Source organism: Aedes aegypti, chromosome 1 (genome assembly GCF_002204515.2).
Source record: "Aedes aegypti strain LVP_AGWG chromosome 1, AaegL5.0 Primary Assembly, whole genome shotgun sequence".
Classification (NCBI taxonomy): Eukaryota; Metazoa; Arthropoda; class Insecta; order Diptera; family Culicidae; genus Aedes; species Aedes aegypti.
In genome coordinates, this window is record NC_035107.1 from 81337285 (window position 1) to 81356131 (window position 18847).

The 18847-nt window shown below is 42.2% G+C and overlaps 1 protein-coding gene and 1 long non-coding RNA gene across 21 annotated transcripts in view; one reads left to right on the plus strand and one right to left on the minus strand.

Moving 5' to 3' along the window:
- The window catches only part of LOC5571304 (transcription factor kayak), a 44964-nt gene extending 31288 nt beyond the window's left edge, over nt 1–13676 (plus strand). The window contains exons 1-4 of one of the 7 annotated variants that reach the window (XM_001653568.2): nt 9341–10044; nt 11221–11337; nt 11427–12289; nt 12355–13676. In XM_001653568.2, the coding sequence (XP_001653618.1) occupies nt 11284–11337; nt 11427–12289; nt 12355–12742 (1305 nt within the window). In that variant the 5' untranslated portion in view covers nt 9341–10044; nt 11221–11283 and the 3' untranslated portion in view covers nt 12743–13676. Of the gene's footprint in view, nt 1–156; nt 641–9340; nt 10045–10072; nt 10281–11051; nt 11158–11220; nt 11338–11426; nt 12290–12354 lie in introns of those variants that run through there. The other 6 variants (XM_021840894.1, XM_021840900.1, XM_021840868.1 and 3 more) reach the window with 6 other exon arrangements.
- LOC110675576 lies at nt 1234–9204 on the minus strand. 14 transcript variants are annotated; one of them, XR_002499626.1, is made up of 4 exons: nt 9000–9204; nt 8841–8886; nt 7264–8763; nt 1234–7149 (listed from the first exon to the last, which is right to left on the minus strand). It is a non-coding gene; the product is annotated as an uncharacterized LOC110675576 (long non-coding RNA). The 14 variants fall into 14 exon arrangements; XR_002499624.1 differs by having other exon boundaries at nt 7264–8001; nt 8067–8101; nt 8217–9204; XR_002499625.1 differs by having other exon boundaries at nt 7264–8886.
- Nucleotides 13677–18847: the final 5171 nt, after the last annotated feature.

Genomic DNA, 18847 nt, shown 5'->3' on the forward strand with positions numbered 1-18847 from the left:
TACACACTATCGGAATTGTGCTCTCGATAGAGAGCGTTCGTACTTCAGGCGAGCGCGAACCGGGGTCGGAGAGAGCGCAAAAGAGCATACTCAATGCGAGGCATACCCCGGCACAAGTCGCAAGCGATATAAAACCAAAGCAATGATGACGCATACCTTCAGTCAAACTTGAAATCGTATGCCGACTAGGTCAGACCGGATAGTCTGGAAAAAAGCGTCGCTTCTGATGTTAGAACAACAAGTTTGCAAGTGATTTTGACGGATAGGAAAAACAAGTGTTTCGAGTTGGATGTTTGGACTTTTAGAAAGAACCGAAACGCGTAGTGAATTACTTAGATTGAAGACTCTCTGAAGTGAAACGAAAGGTGTTAAGTGTGCGTGACCTTGTGACCGGATTGCTGGAGTTCCGGAAAGTTCGGAGAACCTGTTTCTGGGGATTTCGCTAGGTATTGCGTCTAATCCAGGCGTGTGAATGTTAGCGACAAAGCCTTGGCGTAAACTGGCAGTTGATTATCTGGAGCAGGAAAACCAAGCCGACCAAATGACGAGGGACGATAATGTGCTGTTGAACGACGTCTACTTCAATGCGTATAATATGAACCACCAACCGCTGACACCGTTGACCCCGATTAGTAAAATTGTAAGTGACCCTGGGGCCTACGCCTAGGTAGGGCGTGTTTTCACTTTATTTAGTGCGGAAAAGATGTAATTTCAATGCAAAGGAACAAAGTTTCACAGTGCAGCAAAAACATTGTCAGAAGGCAATCCTCTGTAATTGCACTATTAGAAGAAGGCACCTCGCATACACAAGCAGCGTGGAATGTCGGTAAATATCGGCAAGTACGGTGCGCCGATATCGGTGTATGTGCAAGTGTGTAATGAAATATAAAACATGACATCAGCGCTATTGTTGAAAATTATTGAAGTTAACTATGGGCAAAGGGTGGAGTGCTTCCGAGGCGGGAGGGTAGAGGGTGGAGTGTCACGTCAAGTCGTCGTCGTCGTCGTCTTTGCCGTCGCGGTCGTACGACTCTGCAATTTGTCGTGCGGAAAGGGGTCGACAAATGTGTGAATCCTCCAGTTTGGAGCCGCCTTCGTCGTCGTAGCCTCAGCCATGTATACTGAAACAGGGCGCGCACTGTTTACCCGAAAGCGACTGATAAGATAAAAACCCCATTTGCTGCGCAATCAAGTTTGCGCAGAAGACGGGAAGGTGATGTCTTTATTCTGACCTAAGGAAGATTTTGTGCGAAAAATACGTTTCCAATATCTTCTTGGAAGTTTCGACTTTTGAAAATCTTATCTAATCTGACACAAACGTAGACAGTACAAGAAAGCATCGTGGAAAATAACTAGATTAGATTACGTCCAATTAATTTTCTGGTCAATATTGATGCTTGCAGAATATCTAAGATATTTAATTGAAATTATTTGATCAATGTTATAGAAATAAGGTTAGCCTTTATCAAAGCAAACCTTGCAAAAATCTCCAAAATGAATGATGCAAGATTTCACCACGATTGCCCTGTTCACCTACTGCCCGTTTGGTCGAACGACCGCACAAAACGTACGATGTGTGGGAGCAAAGAAAACAACAATTCCGGCTGTCCTCCAACTTTGGCTGCGTCAAGAAATGGCATTCATTAAGCTCTTAAGCCATTTGGCTCCAGCTTCACAGCGTTATAACGCTAAAAAACCTCTACGTGGAGGAAGCCAACAACCAAGACTACGACGACGGCTTGCAAATGACGTCGCAAAAACGTGTTTTTGTTGTTATTGTGGCTGCCGCTACCACTGTCACATTAGAGTGTGTTCAAAAGCGCCTATGTAAATTTAGGTTCCGATTCTGTGTCAATTACAATGACACGGAGATGGATTGACGGAGACACCATATGTGCGCAGTGTGAACTCAGGCTTTTATCGCCTTATTAAGCAGACGGGTGGAAGACGAAACAAACAACCGGATACGGTTCCTTTCCTTGACTTGCGTTGCTCTACGGTAGGAAGAATTCCGTTGTCTGCGCACAGCGCGCACATCGATGGGCTACTTTGTTTTGCAAGCGATAGCAGGTCTATGTATAGGCCGACGTCTACGCTGTGCACCAGTATATGAATAAAGAAATCACTGTTTATCCATACCATGTGAGCGTTCTTTGTTTATTGTGAGCTTGAAAGTTTCACTGATAGGGCGACCAGATAGCGACGTTCGCTGCTGACAAATAAGGACGAATCGCTTTATGGCTTCACACAAAGTGGGAGGAGAGAGCGTGCGTTCCGCTTTCACCTCCATCGTTTCATCGAAGCGAGAGGCGCTAATTTTACGTGATTGTCACGCAAAACAAGTAAATTACATTTCGACGAATGGTATGAAATCCAGCCAGCCGTGTTGGGGCGTGTCTCGTTTGAACAAAGCAACCGTGAGGCGGTTGTTTTGAACAACTGTTATTCAAAGCAGATATCCACAAAGCGAAGGTCACTACTGTAGTCCCTCGATGAAAGATTGTTCGAGAAGCGCAGCAAAAAATCGTTGCAACCCATTTGTCCTTCCAGTGGACCCCCCGTTTTGCCGTATGTACAAGCGTGCCATAACGGCGACGGATAGCCACATTCGTTTAGGAATTTATTTGCACTCGTATCCTCAACGGTTGACGACGACGGCGACGCCGCTTTATCGTTTTTGGTGGTGCGGTTCACGGTCGATTCGGACTTGAGGAGCATATGGCAACAGCCTGGCATGCACTTAATGCAGTACAAAAAGGCATCACCGCAGAGAGCTGCACTTCATACCTAAGTAAGCGGCGGCACCCTAGCCTAGCAACCAACCGAAGCGAGCAAACCGAAGTGGCAGCGAAGTGCGAGCAAACGACGAGATAGAGATAGCGACAGACGCCCCCTAAAGTATGTCATGAAATTGCGAAATTTTTAGTATGTTTGTTTGATTTTATGGCACACGCCATGTCGCCACGCCGCCGCCGGTGTCTGCAGGCTCGCAATGGGACATGGAGCCACTCGGTACCTGTAGGAGCGACGCATGCCACACGCACCGCACGTTCAGAACGTGCACCAACGTGTTCCATCAGAATCTATGGGCGGTATAAACATAATCATTTATGGTCGTTATTCGCGTCATGACTTTTATGCCCTTTGTTCCAAGTGAGGAAACCGAGTGTCACAAAAATGGAACTGCTATAGCAAATTGGAGTGCTAGCTGCACGTGTTCCAACTGCTTTCGATTTAGCCAACATGGTGCCGGTCAATAGCCACCATCGTCGTCGTCACTGCGACCGCATAGCCATCCAGATTCAATTTGTTGTTCTGATACATGGCGTTTAGTACACGGCGGATTTAAATAAGGAAATGTCAGCTCAGTAACGGCGAGTATTTAACTGCGCTCTTTGTTCTTTTCATTGCTCTGCAAGCAACGAGAAAAGAAAACACATTTGTACTTGTAACCGTCAGTTACTTGAATGGTAGAGAACTCGAATTACAAGATTAACAGTTCTGATCATTCAGTATGAAAATTGAGAAATATCGCCTCTAATAGTTTTCAATCTTTACTAAATGAAATCCATTTAGCCGAACAAGCTACATACTGCTTGCTATAGCCCATCAAGGAGGATTTTCCGTTTTCCACCGTTTTCTCTCTATGCCATATAACCACGCCACTGACCTCCAAAGCTAGTGCACATAGTTATACGCCTCATATTTATACAGCAAAACATCAACACTCGACGATTTTGCCGGCGACTCTTTGGGGTTTCCCGACATTGGGCAGCCGCCAAAATTTAATCGGAGTGTTTCTTCGAAACTGGCTGACTAGCCAAGATAAATATTTATATGATGGGAGAAATTTTGCTGTGGTAGCAGCAGAGAAGACGCATTACTGCTCAATATAGCATTCGATGCAATAAAATCTCTCGTTCAGAGTAGCATAGGGGCGTAAATTGAGGGATCGATTTCATTTTATAGATTTCTCGGCTTAGTTATTAACTGCTATGAATGATTTTGTAATAAAACCTAAAAATCAATTCTGTAGAATCCATTATTGCAGTTACACCCAATTGAAACATAATGCGAGTAGTCGAAAACCACAAATCCAAGTTGCTCACAGCATGGGACTTGGGATACAGTAGCCAGCAGTTTGACTGCCATGGCGGTCGCAAGCGCATTCAAGTGTATCGGAAACGCACTCGGCAAGAAGCTTCCTTATTACTGTTAATTAAATCATTCGTTCAAGGTTGGGTAATTCATCCAGTTTGACCGGTTTCCGAATATATGGCGCAAATTTCCGTTTCCAATCTGCGGAATAACTGCACAGCATGAACCCCAAAAAGGTCGTTCCCTGCTGGAATGCAGTGTGATAACGAGAATACAAAGGACAGAAAACTGACCTTCGAAATTGTATGGCTACGCTACCAATGTCATGCCTATGCTTGTACACTGCATAGATACGTGACTTTTTGCTCATTCGCTGTCTACAAACTTATCACTCAAAAGAGAAAAAGCAAAAGTCTGATTTCCTGTCGCATGGGTTTTTCCTTTCTACGTTCGATTGATATGGTCACTATATGACCGGAAACTTATCGTGTTCAGAAACGATTGCCTTACGCCCCCTTAAATTGAAATGAAAAATTTGTCTAAGAATAAACACAACATTAACAAGTTTGTAACGTTGTACTGCTGAACCGGGGCGTCACCGTCAAATCAGCACCCCGACCAACCGATTGCCGGAGGAATATTTATATTTCGCACGTCAGAAAATCGCATAGACGACAGCTGATGGCGATAAGGGGCAGTGCGCGCGTCCAGCAGCGTTATTATCGCAGCCGGCAATGAAATTGTAGAGCGGGAGCATCGAAAAAATCACGAAGTGATTCACTGCTGATGTCCATTCCGGTGCATAAAGCGGCTCCGAATGGGACATGGGAAGCGAACAGCTCTAAGCTCTTCTATAGGTTTAGCAGCTACACTTTGTTTACGCCTCTATCAGCGCGATGTTATCTGCCACTCTGTGTTGGTTTTGATTATTTGTAAGCAAGCATAGAAGTACAAACCTCAGCTAAGCGGAAAGCTATTTGCATATTTTTCTGACAAGGCGACACTTTCACACTAGCTGTATATTGTATGCTTTTGGAGCGATATAGAATTCTAGATTGAGTTGAACTAACTCAATAAGTCTATTAGAAATTGTATGGAAGGTCGACTTCAGAAACATTGATTCTTATTAATAAATGCAAAAACTAAAAATTACAAAAAATATTTGTTTTACTTTATTATGGAATTCGGTACTTTTACCTTCTTGACTTGCTTTTTGGTGACTTGCTCACGGTTTGTGTGAATCTTAAAATTTATCGTAGCTCTTCAGAATTGTTGTTGTTCGTCAAGAACATATTAAATTTTCCATTTACAGCAGTGTCAAATGCGAATTGCTTAATGCATCGTTTTTTGAACTAAACAATCGTCTCTTCTGACATTCATCGGCCTGAAGGAAACCATCTGAATTCTATTATTTAAAACTCCTACATACTTGATTTGCTCTTGGTGAATTGCGTATAGTTGGATGTAATTGAAGCTTCATTGTCGATACGACTGTGATGATCATGTTCTAGGTTATGGCTTTCAGTCTATTATGTTCAAAAACGAATTTTATGTTTTCATCCGACGTTTTGGACACATTAATTGTGCTTTTCTCAAGGATTTAACTGTGTTCCGTTTTCTCGTTTACATGCACACCATCTGGATTTAATCAGTTAAAACTTCCACTTACTTGATTTGCTCTTTGATGAATTGCGTACAGTTAGATGTAATTTAAACTTCATTGTCGATCTCCAGATTTGTTGTCATTCAGTTGCATAACGTATCGTTTCTTGGTTACACTTGACCGCTACTTTCTCGGGGATACGACTGTGATGATTGTGTTCTAGGTTATGGCTTTCAGTCTATTATGATCAAAAACGGGTTTTATGTTTTCATCCGGCGTTTCGGACACATTCAGTGTGCCTTTCCCAAGGATTTAACTGTGTTCCGTTTTCTCGTTAACATGCCCACGGCATAGGCAGCATAAGTCAACGAAAAATTGACTTAAAGTTATTTTCTCTGGGATTATCTCCAAAGGATCAGGTGCAACATCAGCTTTATCATACATCTCTGGTTTGGTAGGTATTCGCCTCGAACTCGAACATATAAAATTTTCTATTAACAGCGGTGTCAAATACACATTGTTTTTTATATATCGTTTCTTGGTAACACTTCATCTCAACAATCGTCTTTTCATAGACTTTCACCTGTCTGAAGGGAGCAAGCTATCCTGAAACTAAAATATTTTATTAGGATTTCCAAGACAACTTCTACTTACTTGACATACACAGTGATGAGCCTCAAGTTGATCTGGTCATTTTTGAACAAAATTGAACACTTTCTTGACTTTCCCTGAGATTATCTGCAAAGGATCTGGTGGAACTTTAGCTTTATCGTAGATCTCCAGTTTGCTAGTTATTCGCCTCGATCTCGAACATATCAAATTTTCTATTAACAGCGGTGTCAAATGCAAATCGTTTTATGTATCGTTTCTTAATAACACTTCATCTCGACAATCAACTTTTCATAGACTTTCACTTGTCAAAGGGAGCAAGATACCCTGAAACTAGAATTTTTATTAGGAATTCCAAGATAACCTGTTTTTACTTGACACACACAATGATGAACTTCTAGTTGATCTGGTGCATTATTCAACAAAATTGAAAGTTATTCGCCTCGATCACAAACATTTCAAATTTGCTGTTAACAGTGGTTTCCAATGCAATATCCTGAAACTAGAATATTTTATAAGTAATCCCAAGACAACATTTACTTACTTGACACACAAAACGATGAATTTCTAGTTGATATGGTGCATTATTACACACAATTAAAACACTCCAACTTACTTGACTTTCTCTTGGATTATCTGCAAAGGGTCTAGTGCAATTTCAGCTTCATCGAGGATCTCCAGTTTGGTAGTTATTCGCCTTGAACTCGAATATCAAATTTTCTATTAACAGCGGTGTCAAATGCAAATCGGTTCATGTATCGTTTCTTGGTAACACGTCATCTCAACAATCGTCTTTTCATAGACTTTCACCTGTCTGAAGGGAGCAAGCTATCCTGAAACTAGAATATTTTATTAGGAATTTCAAGACAACTTCTCCTTACTTGACATACACGGTGATGAACTTCAAGTTGATCTGGTGAATTTTTGAACCAAATTGAAACACTTCAACTTACTTGACTTTCCCTGGGATTATCTGCAAAGGATCTGGTGGAACTTCAGCTTTATCGCAGATCTTCAGTTTAGTAGTTATTCGCTTCGATCTCGAACACATAAAATTTTCTATTAACAGCGGTGTCAAATGCAAACTGTTTCATCTCAACAATCGTCTTTTCATAGACTTTCATCTGTTTAAAGAAAGCGAGCTACCCTGAAACGAGAATATTTTATTAAAAATTCCAAGACAAATTCCACTTGCTTGACACACACAATGATGAACTTCAAGTTGATCTGGTGCATTATTGAGCAAAATTGAAACACTTCAACTTACTCGACTTTCTCTGGGATTATCTGCAAAGGATCCGATGCAACTTCAGCTTTGTCGTAGATCTCAAGTTTGGTAGTTATTGGCTGCGATCTCGATCATTTCAAATTTTCTATTAACAGCGGTGTCAAATGCATATAGTTTTATGTATCGTTTCTGGATAACACTTCATCTCAACAATCGTCCTTTTATAGGCTCAGGCTGCTGAAACTAGAATATTTTATTAGTAATTTCAAGACAACTTATACTTACTTGACACACACAATGATGAACTTCAAGTTGATCTGGTGTTTTATTGAACAAAATTGAAACACTTGAACCTACTTAACATTCCTTGAGATTATCTGCAAAGGAACTGGTGCAACTTCAGCTTTATCGTAGATCTCTAGCTTCGTAGTTATTCGCCTCGATTTCAAACATATCAAATATTCTATAAGCAGCAGTGTCAAATGAAAAACCGTTTTATGTATCGTTTCTTGGTAAAAAAAGACATACTCTCATCTGGCTAAAGGAAGCCATCTCTCCTGAAACTAGAATATTTTATATTTTATTAAGAATTCCAAGACAACTTCTACTTACTTGGCATACAAAATAATGAACTTCAAGTTAATCTGCTGCATTATTAAACAAAACTGATACACTTACTTGATTTTCTCTAGAATTATTTGCAAAAGGATCTGGCACAACTGGTGCAGCATTATCGTAGATCTCCAACGGCGTCAAATGTAAAACGTTTTATGTATCGTTTCATGGTAACACTTCATTTCAACAATCGTCTTTTCATAGACTTTCACGTGTCTAATGGAAGCAAGCAACCCTGAAACTGGCATATTTTATCAGGAATTCCAAGTCAACTTGTACTTACTTGACACACATAATGATGAACTTCAAGTTGATCTGGTGCAACTTGAGCCTTATCGTAATTCTCCATCTATTTTCATCTATTAGCAGCAGTGCCAAATGCTGCCAACTTCACGTTCATGTTGTACCATATCAGTGTTAGGCTTGACCTTAAAAAGTCCCTTTGTATACTTTTCTGTCTGTGAAAAGGAAATTTACTGCTGAAAACAAAAAGAAATTTACTACAACATCTACTTATTTGACAGATTAATCGTCTAAAATCGTATTTTTATGAGTCTCCTTTTGTTCTTTGAACACCTTATCATCAAGTTTCCATATTGATTGAGTATACCTGTAAAGTAGAAAAAATAAATAATTCGGTAACATTAGGATAATGTAAACAAATTGAAACTGACATGGATTACTCACGTCTATTGAGAAAACATTCCAAAGCGAAACACCGAAGAGCATACAGCTGTGAGTAAAGAATCCTTTGTGAATCTTCTGTTATGACACAAACTAACGAAGCCAAAATCAGCGAAGAGTGCGCAACAATTTTGCGCACTCTCTCTAAAAATACTTACACACCTCAACGGTCAACGTCTTTCCCGAGACGGTTAAATCGCCGATAACAGGATCCCTAAAACAACTTAGAAGACCAGCAACCGTTCGGACTCCAACAGAAGCTGGTGATCAACCACTAACATGACTCGCTCCAAACGTTATCGATTGTTTACAAACACTCCCGAACGGTTGGACTCTTCCCAGAAGGCACTTTGTTTACCTTTCGAGTTGTCGAGTTTGCAATTTACTACGAATCAGCGACTATTTTTAGAGGAAAATTCTTCGAAATCATTGTACTAACACACAGCGAAGGTACGATCATCTCGAGACAATTTAGAATAGTGAGAGGACGAGAGAGAGTGAAACGATGGAAATTCGCCAATTTTCCCACTGCCATGTCGAGCCGAGCTTTCCCAGCTTTTCTCAGTTACGAAAACGAAACCCAACGCGTCGCGCGCCGTTTGTGTGCCGCGGAATTCCACCCAGTTCCGACGGGATCCCGTGGAAAACCTATTCGCGAAACCGACGGCGAGCGGGAGCTTTTTATCATTTTATTTGCAACGCATATCGAACGAACGACATTTTTCTGTGCGAAAGAAGCTACCCGTGCCCTTGAAAGAACGTGTCAGCTGATCGCTGAAATCGAATGAAATATCGCGTAAATTAGTTGCACATTTCTGAGCACACGAAAAAATATCCAACGAATCAAAGTTAATAGTAGGGAAAACGAATATACCGTCCGGCACCAGTTAGAGAGTACACGATCCGAAGCCGAAAAAAAAAATCGCGCTTCCTACTTGTTTTAGCGCGAGCGAGACATCGCAAAGCCATCAGTTCTGGCAGAGTAATTTAGAGAGCATACAAAAAAAAAACGAGTGACGTAATCACCAGTAGTCTGCTTATTTTGGACTGTCAACTCTAATCGTGTCCCCAAATTGAGCGGAACGTCCGTAATTGGATGATTCACGGATCGCGATCACGGCAAGTGTCCAGAAGTGAAGCGCCAAGGATCATTCGACAGACGTTGGTCGAGATTCCGAAAAAAAAGACATAAATCAAGCGATAATTAGTGTGTATATATTTTTACGTTTTTGAAGGGAGGGGAAGTGGACAGGAAGTTTCGTGTTTGAGCGAGATTTGATCGTATTCATAAGCAGATGATTGTCTGCTACCGAAGCAGGGAGGCAATTGACTTAAGTCACAGCTCTAAATATGTATTGTGACCCATTCTTATACTTGATCTTACTGCCATAACAATTGCGTTAGTGAGAAACGATAAGCAGATCGCGAGCAAAGCAGATGAAAGTAAGAACAAAAAAAAACATTGAAAGTGCTACAATTTTGCACCGTACAGTAGACGAAGTGAATGTTGACTTAGCAACCTATGGTAACACGTGATTGCTTGGCGCGTTAGCTTTCAGTTCCGATACGTTTTCCTAAAAACATAAATGATTTTTAAGGAAAATGTTAAAACAATATATTACAACTGATCCCGTTGGGCCTAAATGCAACAAAAATAAATAAGGTAAAATTACGCAAATGAACAAATAAATAAATTACACACATATTGACATTTGTAACGTTCCCCCTATCTCTTGTGCATCGAACGTCAATCTTGACTCCAACGGGATCACGAGGTTTCGTATAAAATGTTATGGGTGTTCTAGTCAATCCCGTAAATACTTATATTTTATTAAACTTGATTGCTTTTAGTCAACAGCCTATCAGTTGCAGTCTTCATGGCAGAAATTTGATTTAAGTTAATTTATTTGTTCAATATCAGCAATATGATGTATGTGCTGAAAAGGCATCATACTGCACCGACATGTATCGGTGCGAAGAAACATAGGGCTTATTTGATTGCCTATTTTCCGGCTTTTAGACCATTCATTCAAAGGTACTTAACTTTGTAAGATTCTATATAATTGGTTGCCACAACACAAAACATTTACTCCCACGGCGGTTTGATAAGATGCAAACTTAATTCAAAGCAAACGTGATTTGGGATAAACGTTTCGATGACCAAACATGGTTAAAAGCATTCACTTTCTCTTTTGCCTTTTACGGCCGCTACAGAATACATATATGGCTTCTCCAGCGTTGCCATTGCCAGTCGATATTATCCGTGACCTAGTTGTTCTGGATCACATGCGCGTCGAACACGTGACTTCCTGTACTGCCTGTATGCAAACCTACCATTACACACATATCCTCCAAATTCACGATCTTTCAACACAATAACTAGGTGCAATCGACGTACCTTAATATACATGAACAAACGCATCGAACTACCGAAATATTCAGCAAAATGGATGCCTGTGAAATTGCCAACTTCCTTGCAAAAGAACTATTTATGAACCAGGTATTGAAAACGTCCCGCACAAATGCTTATACCGACTAATCTCTTATACGCTGAGATCTAATCATCTTCTTTGATTTCCCTCATTACAGTTCGCCTCCTTTGACGGCTTACACAGTGGCGTACCGACCAAAACGACCCCCACGCTGACGCCGACCACGCTCAAGAACATCGAACAGGAGTTCATGGAACTAACCAACGACAACTCGACCAACATTCCGTGCCAGGCCGGTTTCGTTCCACCGCCGTTCCAGTTCGAGGATCACAGCCAAGACCGCGAGAACAGCCGCGAATCGATGAGTTCCGTGTCGAACAGCTCCTGGCAGGTGACCCCACCGCCGATCATTTCCGAGGACCTGGACTCCAAGTCCTCCAGCACTTCGTTCGAACGGGACGTAGCCGTTGCGCAGCCACGATTGGCAGCCGCCGTACGCGGCGTCGCTCAATTAGTCACGATGAACCAACTTAACATGGCACAACAGAGCCCGGCTCCCACCGGAGGTAACCGAAAGACCGCTAATCATGATAACTCTACCCCGGCCACTTCCCGTCGTAACATGGGTGGCCGCCGTCCTGCCAAGGCTAGCAACCTCTCACCAGAGGAGGAAGAGAAGCGAAGGGTTCGCCGCGAGCGCAACAAACAAGCCGCAGCACGCTGCCGCCGTCGACGCGAAGATCACACCAACGAGCTCGTAGACGAAACGGATCTTCTCGAAAAGAAGAAGCAAGCTCTTCAGGACGAAATCAAATCACTTCAACAGGAAAAGGAAGATCTCGAATTTCTGCTCGAGTCCCACCGGGAGCACTGCCGTTTCCAAGGACGCCAGAGCCCGATGGAACGTAAACCTGTCGGCCTGCCTCAGCAACCCGCCGTCGCCACGGATCTCAAAATGGTTCCTCCGGTGAAGATCAAAGCCGAACCGGTCGATCAGATCGAACAACCACCAGCGAAAAAGTAAGTTACCTCTCATCCAATCCCCTCATAACATCCACTTACCTGCGCATTCCACTCAATTTCAGGTTGATCCTCTCGAACGCCCTCACCGATAGCTTGGACACCCCCACTCCGACCAGTATCGCACCAGCACCCGTTCTGACCAGTGTGAATCTACCGCGGCTGATGCTACCGGGCGCCGTCCCCATCAGTGTTGCCAACGGTCGACCGGCACGACCCGCCAGCCTGGACGTCAAGGCAACCACCGTCTTCCCGATGCGCAACGTCACCACCGACGCCGGCATTGGCATCTCGACGCCTTCGAGCGGTCTCTTCAACTTCGATAGTCTGATGGATGGCGGCACTGGTCTGACGCCCGTCGCCGCCCCAATCTCCCTCCAATTGAATCGTGATCCACTGGAGCTGATCACGCCCACTAGTAGCAATGACGTGCCGAAGTTCTGCCGTCTGTGAGATAGGCAGAAAGGGGAGGAAGAGGAAGAAGAAAAGAAGCAATTAGTGTTGATGTTTCTGAGAGAGTGTACGTGTGATGAGCGAGACAGAGAGAGCGCAAGTCCTAGATCAAAGATGGCGTTGTGATTTTAACTTTTAGATAAAAACATCTTTTATACATGTGGAATATTACAAAGACACAAAAGTCTAAAAAATTCTAACTTAGCGGTCGCCATTTTGTAACTAGACGTAGAAATTATTGTATTTAATTCATTTTGTTCTTAATTTGCTAGTTTCTAGTTTTAGTCCGATCCCAACAATTGGCAAGCGATAGCGGAGAAATTTATTTATTTAATTGTTTTATTTTTTGACAAAACGAAATATTTAGTTTGTAACTAAAGCGAATAAAGAGATGTATAAACTTTCTTTTATAGAAAACGAAAACGAATATGCTTTGTATCCTGTGCCTTTTCCCACCAGACGAAAAAACAATACTTTTGATTTACCTTCCCCGAGAAAAAACTTTCGTTTTTAGTAGTCGTAACACATTAATAGATAACCAGTTTATAGTCAGTGCTATTGCAAGTATTACAGAGCAGAAATTGATTTCGCTAACAATGAGCTCGCTCAAACTTAGCTGCAAGACCACAATGAAGAGAGTTTTTTTAACAAGTAGAATAACGAAAGAGACGCGAAAACTGTGCGGAGTGAAAGCAGAATTATTTACAATTTATTTTATCTACACGCGAATACAAAAGGAAACGGAAAGCGAACATTTTAGCAACAGAAATAGAGATACATGCGAAACGAAAACTAAAGGATGCATAAAAATTCAGAGCAAGAGAGAGAAGAATGTAAAGCAATCTGATTTTTTGAGGTTAGGAAAGCGACGCAAACCCAAAAAAGCCATATTATTGATAACAATACAAATGATACCAAATAGCTGCTGCAATAATAGGTGGTTATTCAATGTTCTTTTGTATGAATTTGAAAGAAAATCCACGGTTTAGGGCATGATTTAGCTAAGCGAATCAACCGATCAAATAGGTTAAAAGGGAATAAATTGTCGAACCATTGTTGCATTATTTATCCAACAAGTTGCAAAAGGAAGATTTTATCAGCACGGGTTGTACATTTCTCCAGCGAGGCTTGTCGTTTTGGATAAATACGAAGAGTGCTGAAAAAACGAGATTTGTAATGAGCTGTTTAGGGAAGGTACACCAATTATATCACTCTAAACTTCGACTTTTTCGAGACATGCATACCCCGCCCCGCTCGTCATGCTTTTTGTATGATTTCTCTAAAAAAAATTGTAAGGCTGTCACGCTATTTGACCCTCTAGGAGCGTGACATGATTTGTGTACGGCCCCTTTCATTTTTTTTGCTATTACGGAAACTGTCCTCATAGTTGGAGGATCGATCCCATTTACACTAAGAATCCCTCATCGAATTATCGAATTCGGATCGTAAAACGGATGTAGAATCAGAAGCTAGCTGACTAAGTCGTTCGAGAAATCCAGTGCAATTCGATGGAGGCACTCAGATATTATTTTGTTAACCCCCAAAACAGAAATGAAAAGTACTACTTGTCAGCACCGTTATCAAACAGTGCTATGTTTCTACTAGGGCTAATTGTCGCATTACTTCCGACACTCCTCTTCGGCAATACAGTTTAATACTCCTAACTTACTGCTCAGAAACTACCTGGAACGTTCTTCCGACAATGTCCACGTCGTCAGCGAAACAGATGAAATCGCTCTAACGAAGATACGGTGCTGCCATCTGGAAAAAGTTTACTCTGTGCGTGAAGCGTCGAAAATTTTACCTGGCAAGTGGCAAGGTATAGGAAGTGAAATTTCAAATGCTTATACAAAATTAACTACAATTGCTATTCAAAATCTTTTCAGTACATGTTGATAAACTTTCGATGGGCTACTTTATAGACACATTATTTTGATTTTTATATTTTTTCCTCAATATTCTGCGGATTCTATAGCTTATCATAAATCTAACCCCGTACACTTAGCAGAATTTAATTAAATTATGTTTTGATTTTTTTTAGAAGCATTTGAAAATTGACTTCTTATGCTTTGCCATGTAAAGAAATCGGAGATTCACGCATTGACTGTTTAACGATAAACTTGCGACGATCGACGCGCCATCACATTTCGTATAACGGAGGGCATTAGAACTAACTTGGAGGTGATGATTTGGAGGTTATTTGGCAATTTGGAGGTTAAAATCCCCTCCAAACACTAGCGATTTTGCGGTGGGATGTTGACGTTTGATGACGAATAGGGTCAACTGTGGTAATTGCCTTCGTCATCGCGAATAGGCTGGATTTATTGAAGATCGTGCCCCGCATGTTGATGCTCGCCCGTTCCATAACACCATCTAGAACAGGAGGCAAGAAAGACCATCGCCTTGTCGGAGTCCTTTGCGTGTTTCAAATGGGTCAGATACAAAGCACAGTACACGTGAAATCGATGAATACGTGGTGCGTAGAAACTTGGTATTCGCTACATGGAGGATCTGCCGCATCATAAAGATTTGGTCCGTTGTCGGCCGCCCGTCCACGAAAGTGGCTTGATAACTTGCCACAAATTTGATTGCTAGTGGCGACTGGCGATAGACTGCGAAATATGATCTGGGAAAGCATTTTATAGGATGTATACTGCTTCGCGACTAAAAATGGGTGAACCAACGTGCGAAGTTCGATTTTTGACCAACTTCGCCGCGTCGCGAGTCACTTCGCTATAGTGCGCATCTATGGCCTCCACCGTGCGCATTATGCGCACTATTGAGAATCGAGTTGCGGCGCGGCGAAGTTGGTCAAAAATCAAACTTCGCACGTTGGATCACCCATTTTTAGTTGCGAAGCAGTATATTAAGAAGAGTGATCGCTCATCGATAGTTATCACATTTTAACTTGTCACCCTTTTTTTATTTAAGCAAGTTACACCCTCCTTCCTTGGTAGCTGTTCTGCATACCAGATCTTGGCTATCAATCGGGGCAGACAAGTAGCCAACCTGTCCGGCCTTTTTTAATAAGGTCGCTTCACAGCTGCTTTGTTGCTCTTGATAACATCCTTACGTTAGTACGTTTTCATCATCTGCCGTACCGATAAAGCCACTCCTCCTGCTGCCTTGGTTTTTCTCCTCTGCATTCAGGTGTTTATCGTAGTACTGCTTCCACATTTGAATCACCTCACGTTCGTTCAGGATCTTTATCGCGGCACATTTCGACTCGTGGCACAAAGCCTTTGCGGAATACATTGAGTTTCTTGTAGAACTAACGCGTTTCTTGAGAACGATACAGCAGCTCCATCTCTTCGCACTCCAACTGTTCCACATTTTGAACCAAATAAAAACCATCTCACACTCCTCGTCGAACTAACCGTTCCGTCGATTTCGTTTCACCAATCCAATGGCACCTTCTGCTGCGTTGTGTATCCAGTGTCAGTGTGATGTCTAGTGTTGATGAGATTTGACGCGTTCAGTTACTTAAATGTATTGTATAAAAAAATAGAAAACGTTTGTTGATAGATTAGAGTAGAACGTCCCAGAAGTTCCGACGAACGCAACCAACATATCAGGACGACGGTAGTGCCGCTTGTGACCACCAGGGCTGCGCTAAACCACACGAATGGGCGGCCATGATGTGGCGGATTACGTCATGAATGAGGATGGGTTAACGGCTAAAGGTTCGGGGTCAACGATCGCCAAAACGAAACTTCATAAGCTTGGTGATCTTTGAAGACAGCAGTTGTGCTTTGCTAAAGTCATAAGTGATAGGAAAGTTTGGAGAAGTTACAGAGTACCAAGTGGAAGACTATTGTGGAGAAAGGAACAAGGAAGCGAAAGTTGAACTGGACATTCAGGTAAATTTGTGATTCAGGCTGTTGAGGTGATCTGCAGGTATATGGCAATGAGCTACACCCTCAGAAGAGAGGAGCCCCCTCCCTGTCAGGTATTATCCAATACCTGTGGACACAGCGTAAAAACTCAATTTGATCACAGGTCTCTAATTAGTCAGAGCAAAATATCTAATCAATGGAAGCTAATTAGAGGCCCATTCACAAATTTCATAACGCTAGAGGGGGTGGGTGGGTGTCCTAACGATGTTACGGCTCATACAAAAACTGTAAAATATTCATACAAAAAGCGTTAAAAAGGGTGGGTGGGTGTCAAAAATGATCAATTTCAGCGTTATGAAATAAATGAATGAGCCCTAGGTCATTCCACACAATTCAGATTGTGTTCATTATACACGACGTGAAAGATGGCTTGGGCTGTGAAATGGTGAACCGACAACCAGGAAGGAGTGTCCAACATAGCTCTGGCCCTCACAAGTCCCTACCTCACGCTTCCACGGGTCAAATGATGACAAAGACCGCCAGTTAAGGGTTGCGTACCGTAAAATGGGGTGAAGTTGATCACTTTTGAGCGATTCTGTTTTATAGTATCTGATGAGATGCATGTATTTGTATAACAAAAAAAAAATTAGAGGTCGATTGGTGACGTTGATCAGTTACTGCGATAGGTTTCCTGAATCTGAATCAAGCATAAAAAATCTAACAACTTGTTTATAAATCGGTAAATTTTTGAATTGAATGCTATGAATCACAGAATAAACCACATTAAGCGCCTAAAGGTAGACAGTTTTCAGGGGCAGATGGCGACCTGTCCACGAAAAAAAAAAAATTTTCTCTGGAGATGAACTTTTATTCGCAATGCAAATTTGGAACAGGATTCACCAAAAACCCTGGTATGTATGAGACAATTTATTTAGATGCTGTCTTTATATGGTCTTGGCAATAGTCGATTTTTTGGAGGAGAATCCTTCAAAATTTCAAACAAATCTGTTGTTTCATGGTATACAGGAATGTTCCGTTTTTATCACGTTCCGATTTTGTCACGCTCCGATTTTGTCACGTTCCGATTTCGTCAACAAATTATTCCGTTTTTATCAACACACAAAAATTGATTTTTTGTAATTTTCAAAATGTTTGGAATATAACCTAAATACTTATTTTGAAGTAATTTAAGTGCTTTTCAATAGCCTCAGAGTTGAATTTTCGACATTATGTAAAGTTGAGCACCTACGATTCAATAAGGTTTGACTCCTTCTTATTCACTAATCAATTAGAGTTTTCAACCTTAGCATGATACTTACTTACTTATTTGGCTTTACATCAATTATCTTGATAAAGCCTCGCCAACAATAATTCGCCAATTCACTCGGTTCATGGCCGCTTCTCTCCATCCTCGACTGTGACCCACGCTCTCCAAGTCCTGGTGCACCTGGTCAATCCACCTAGCTCGCTGCGCTCCACGCCTTCTTGTTCCGACCGGATTCGTAGTGAACACCATCTTTACAGGGTTGTTGTCCGGCATTCTTGCAACATGCCCTGCCCAGCGTATTCTTCCAGATTTAGCTACCTTCACGATACTGGGTTCGCCGTAGAGTTGAGCGAGCTCGTGGTTCATCCTTCGCCGCCACACGCCGTTCTCCTGTACGCCGCCACACGCCGCCGAAGATCGTCTTTAGCACTCGGCGTTCGAAAACCCCAAGAGCTTGCAAGTTTTCCTCGAGCATAGTCCACGCCTCATGCCCATAGAGGACTACCGGTCTTATGAGCGTTTTGTACATCGTACATTTGGTGCGGGGGTGAATCTTTCTTGACCGCAGTTTCTTCTGGAGCCCATAGTAGGCACGACTTCCACTGATGATGCGCCTTCGTATTTCCCGACTAACATTGTTGTCAGCCGTCAACAAGGATCCGAGGTAGACGAACTCGTCCACCACCTCGAAGGTATCTCCGTCTATCGTAACACTGCTTCCTAGGCGGGTCCTGTCGCGCTCAGTTCCGCCAACCAGCATGTACTTTGTTTTCGACGCATTCACCATTAGCCCGACTCTTGTTGCTTCGCGTTTTAGGCGGGTGAACAAATCTGCCACCGTTTCAAATTTTCTCACAATAATATCCATGTCGTCCGCGAAGCAAACAAATTGTCCGGATCTCGTGAAAATCGTGCCTCGACTGTTAAGTCCGGCTCTCCGCATAACACCTTCAAGCGCAATATTGAACAACAGGCACGAAAGTCCATCGCCCTGTCGTAGTC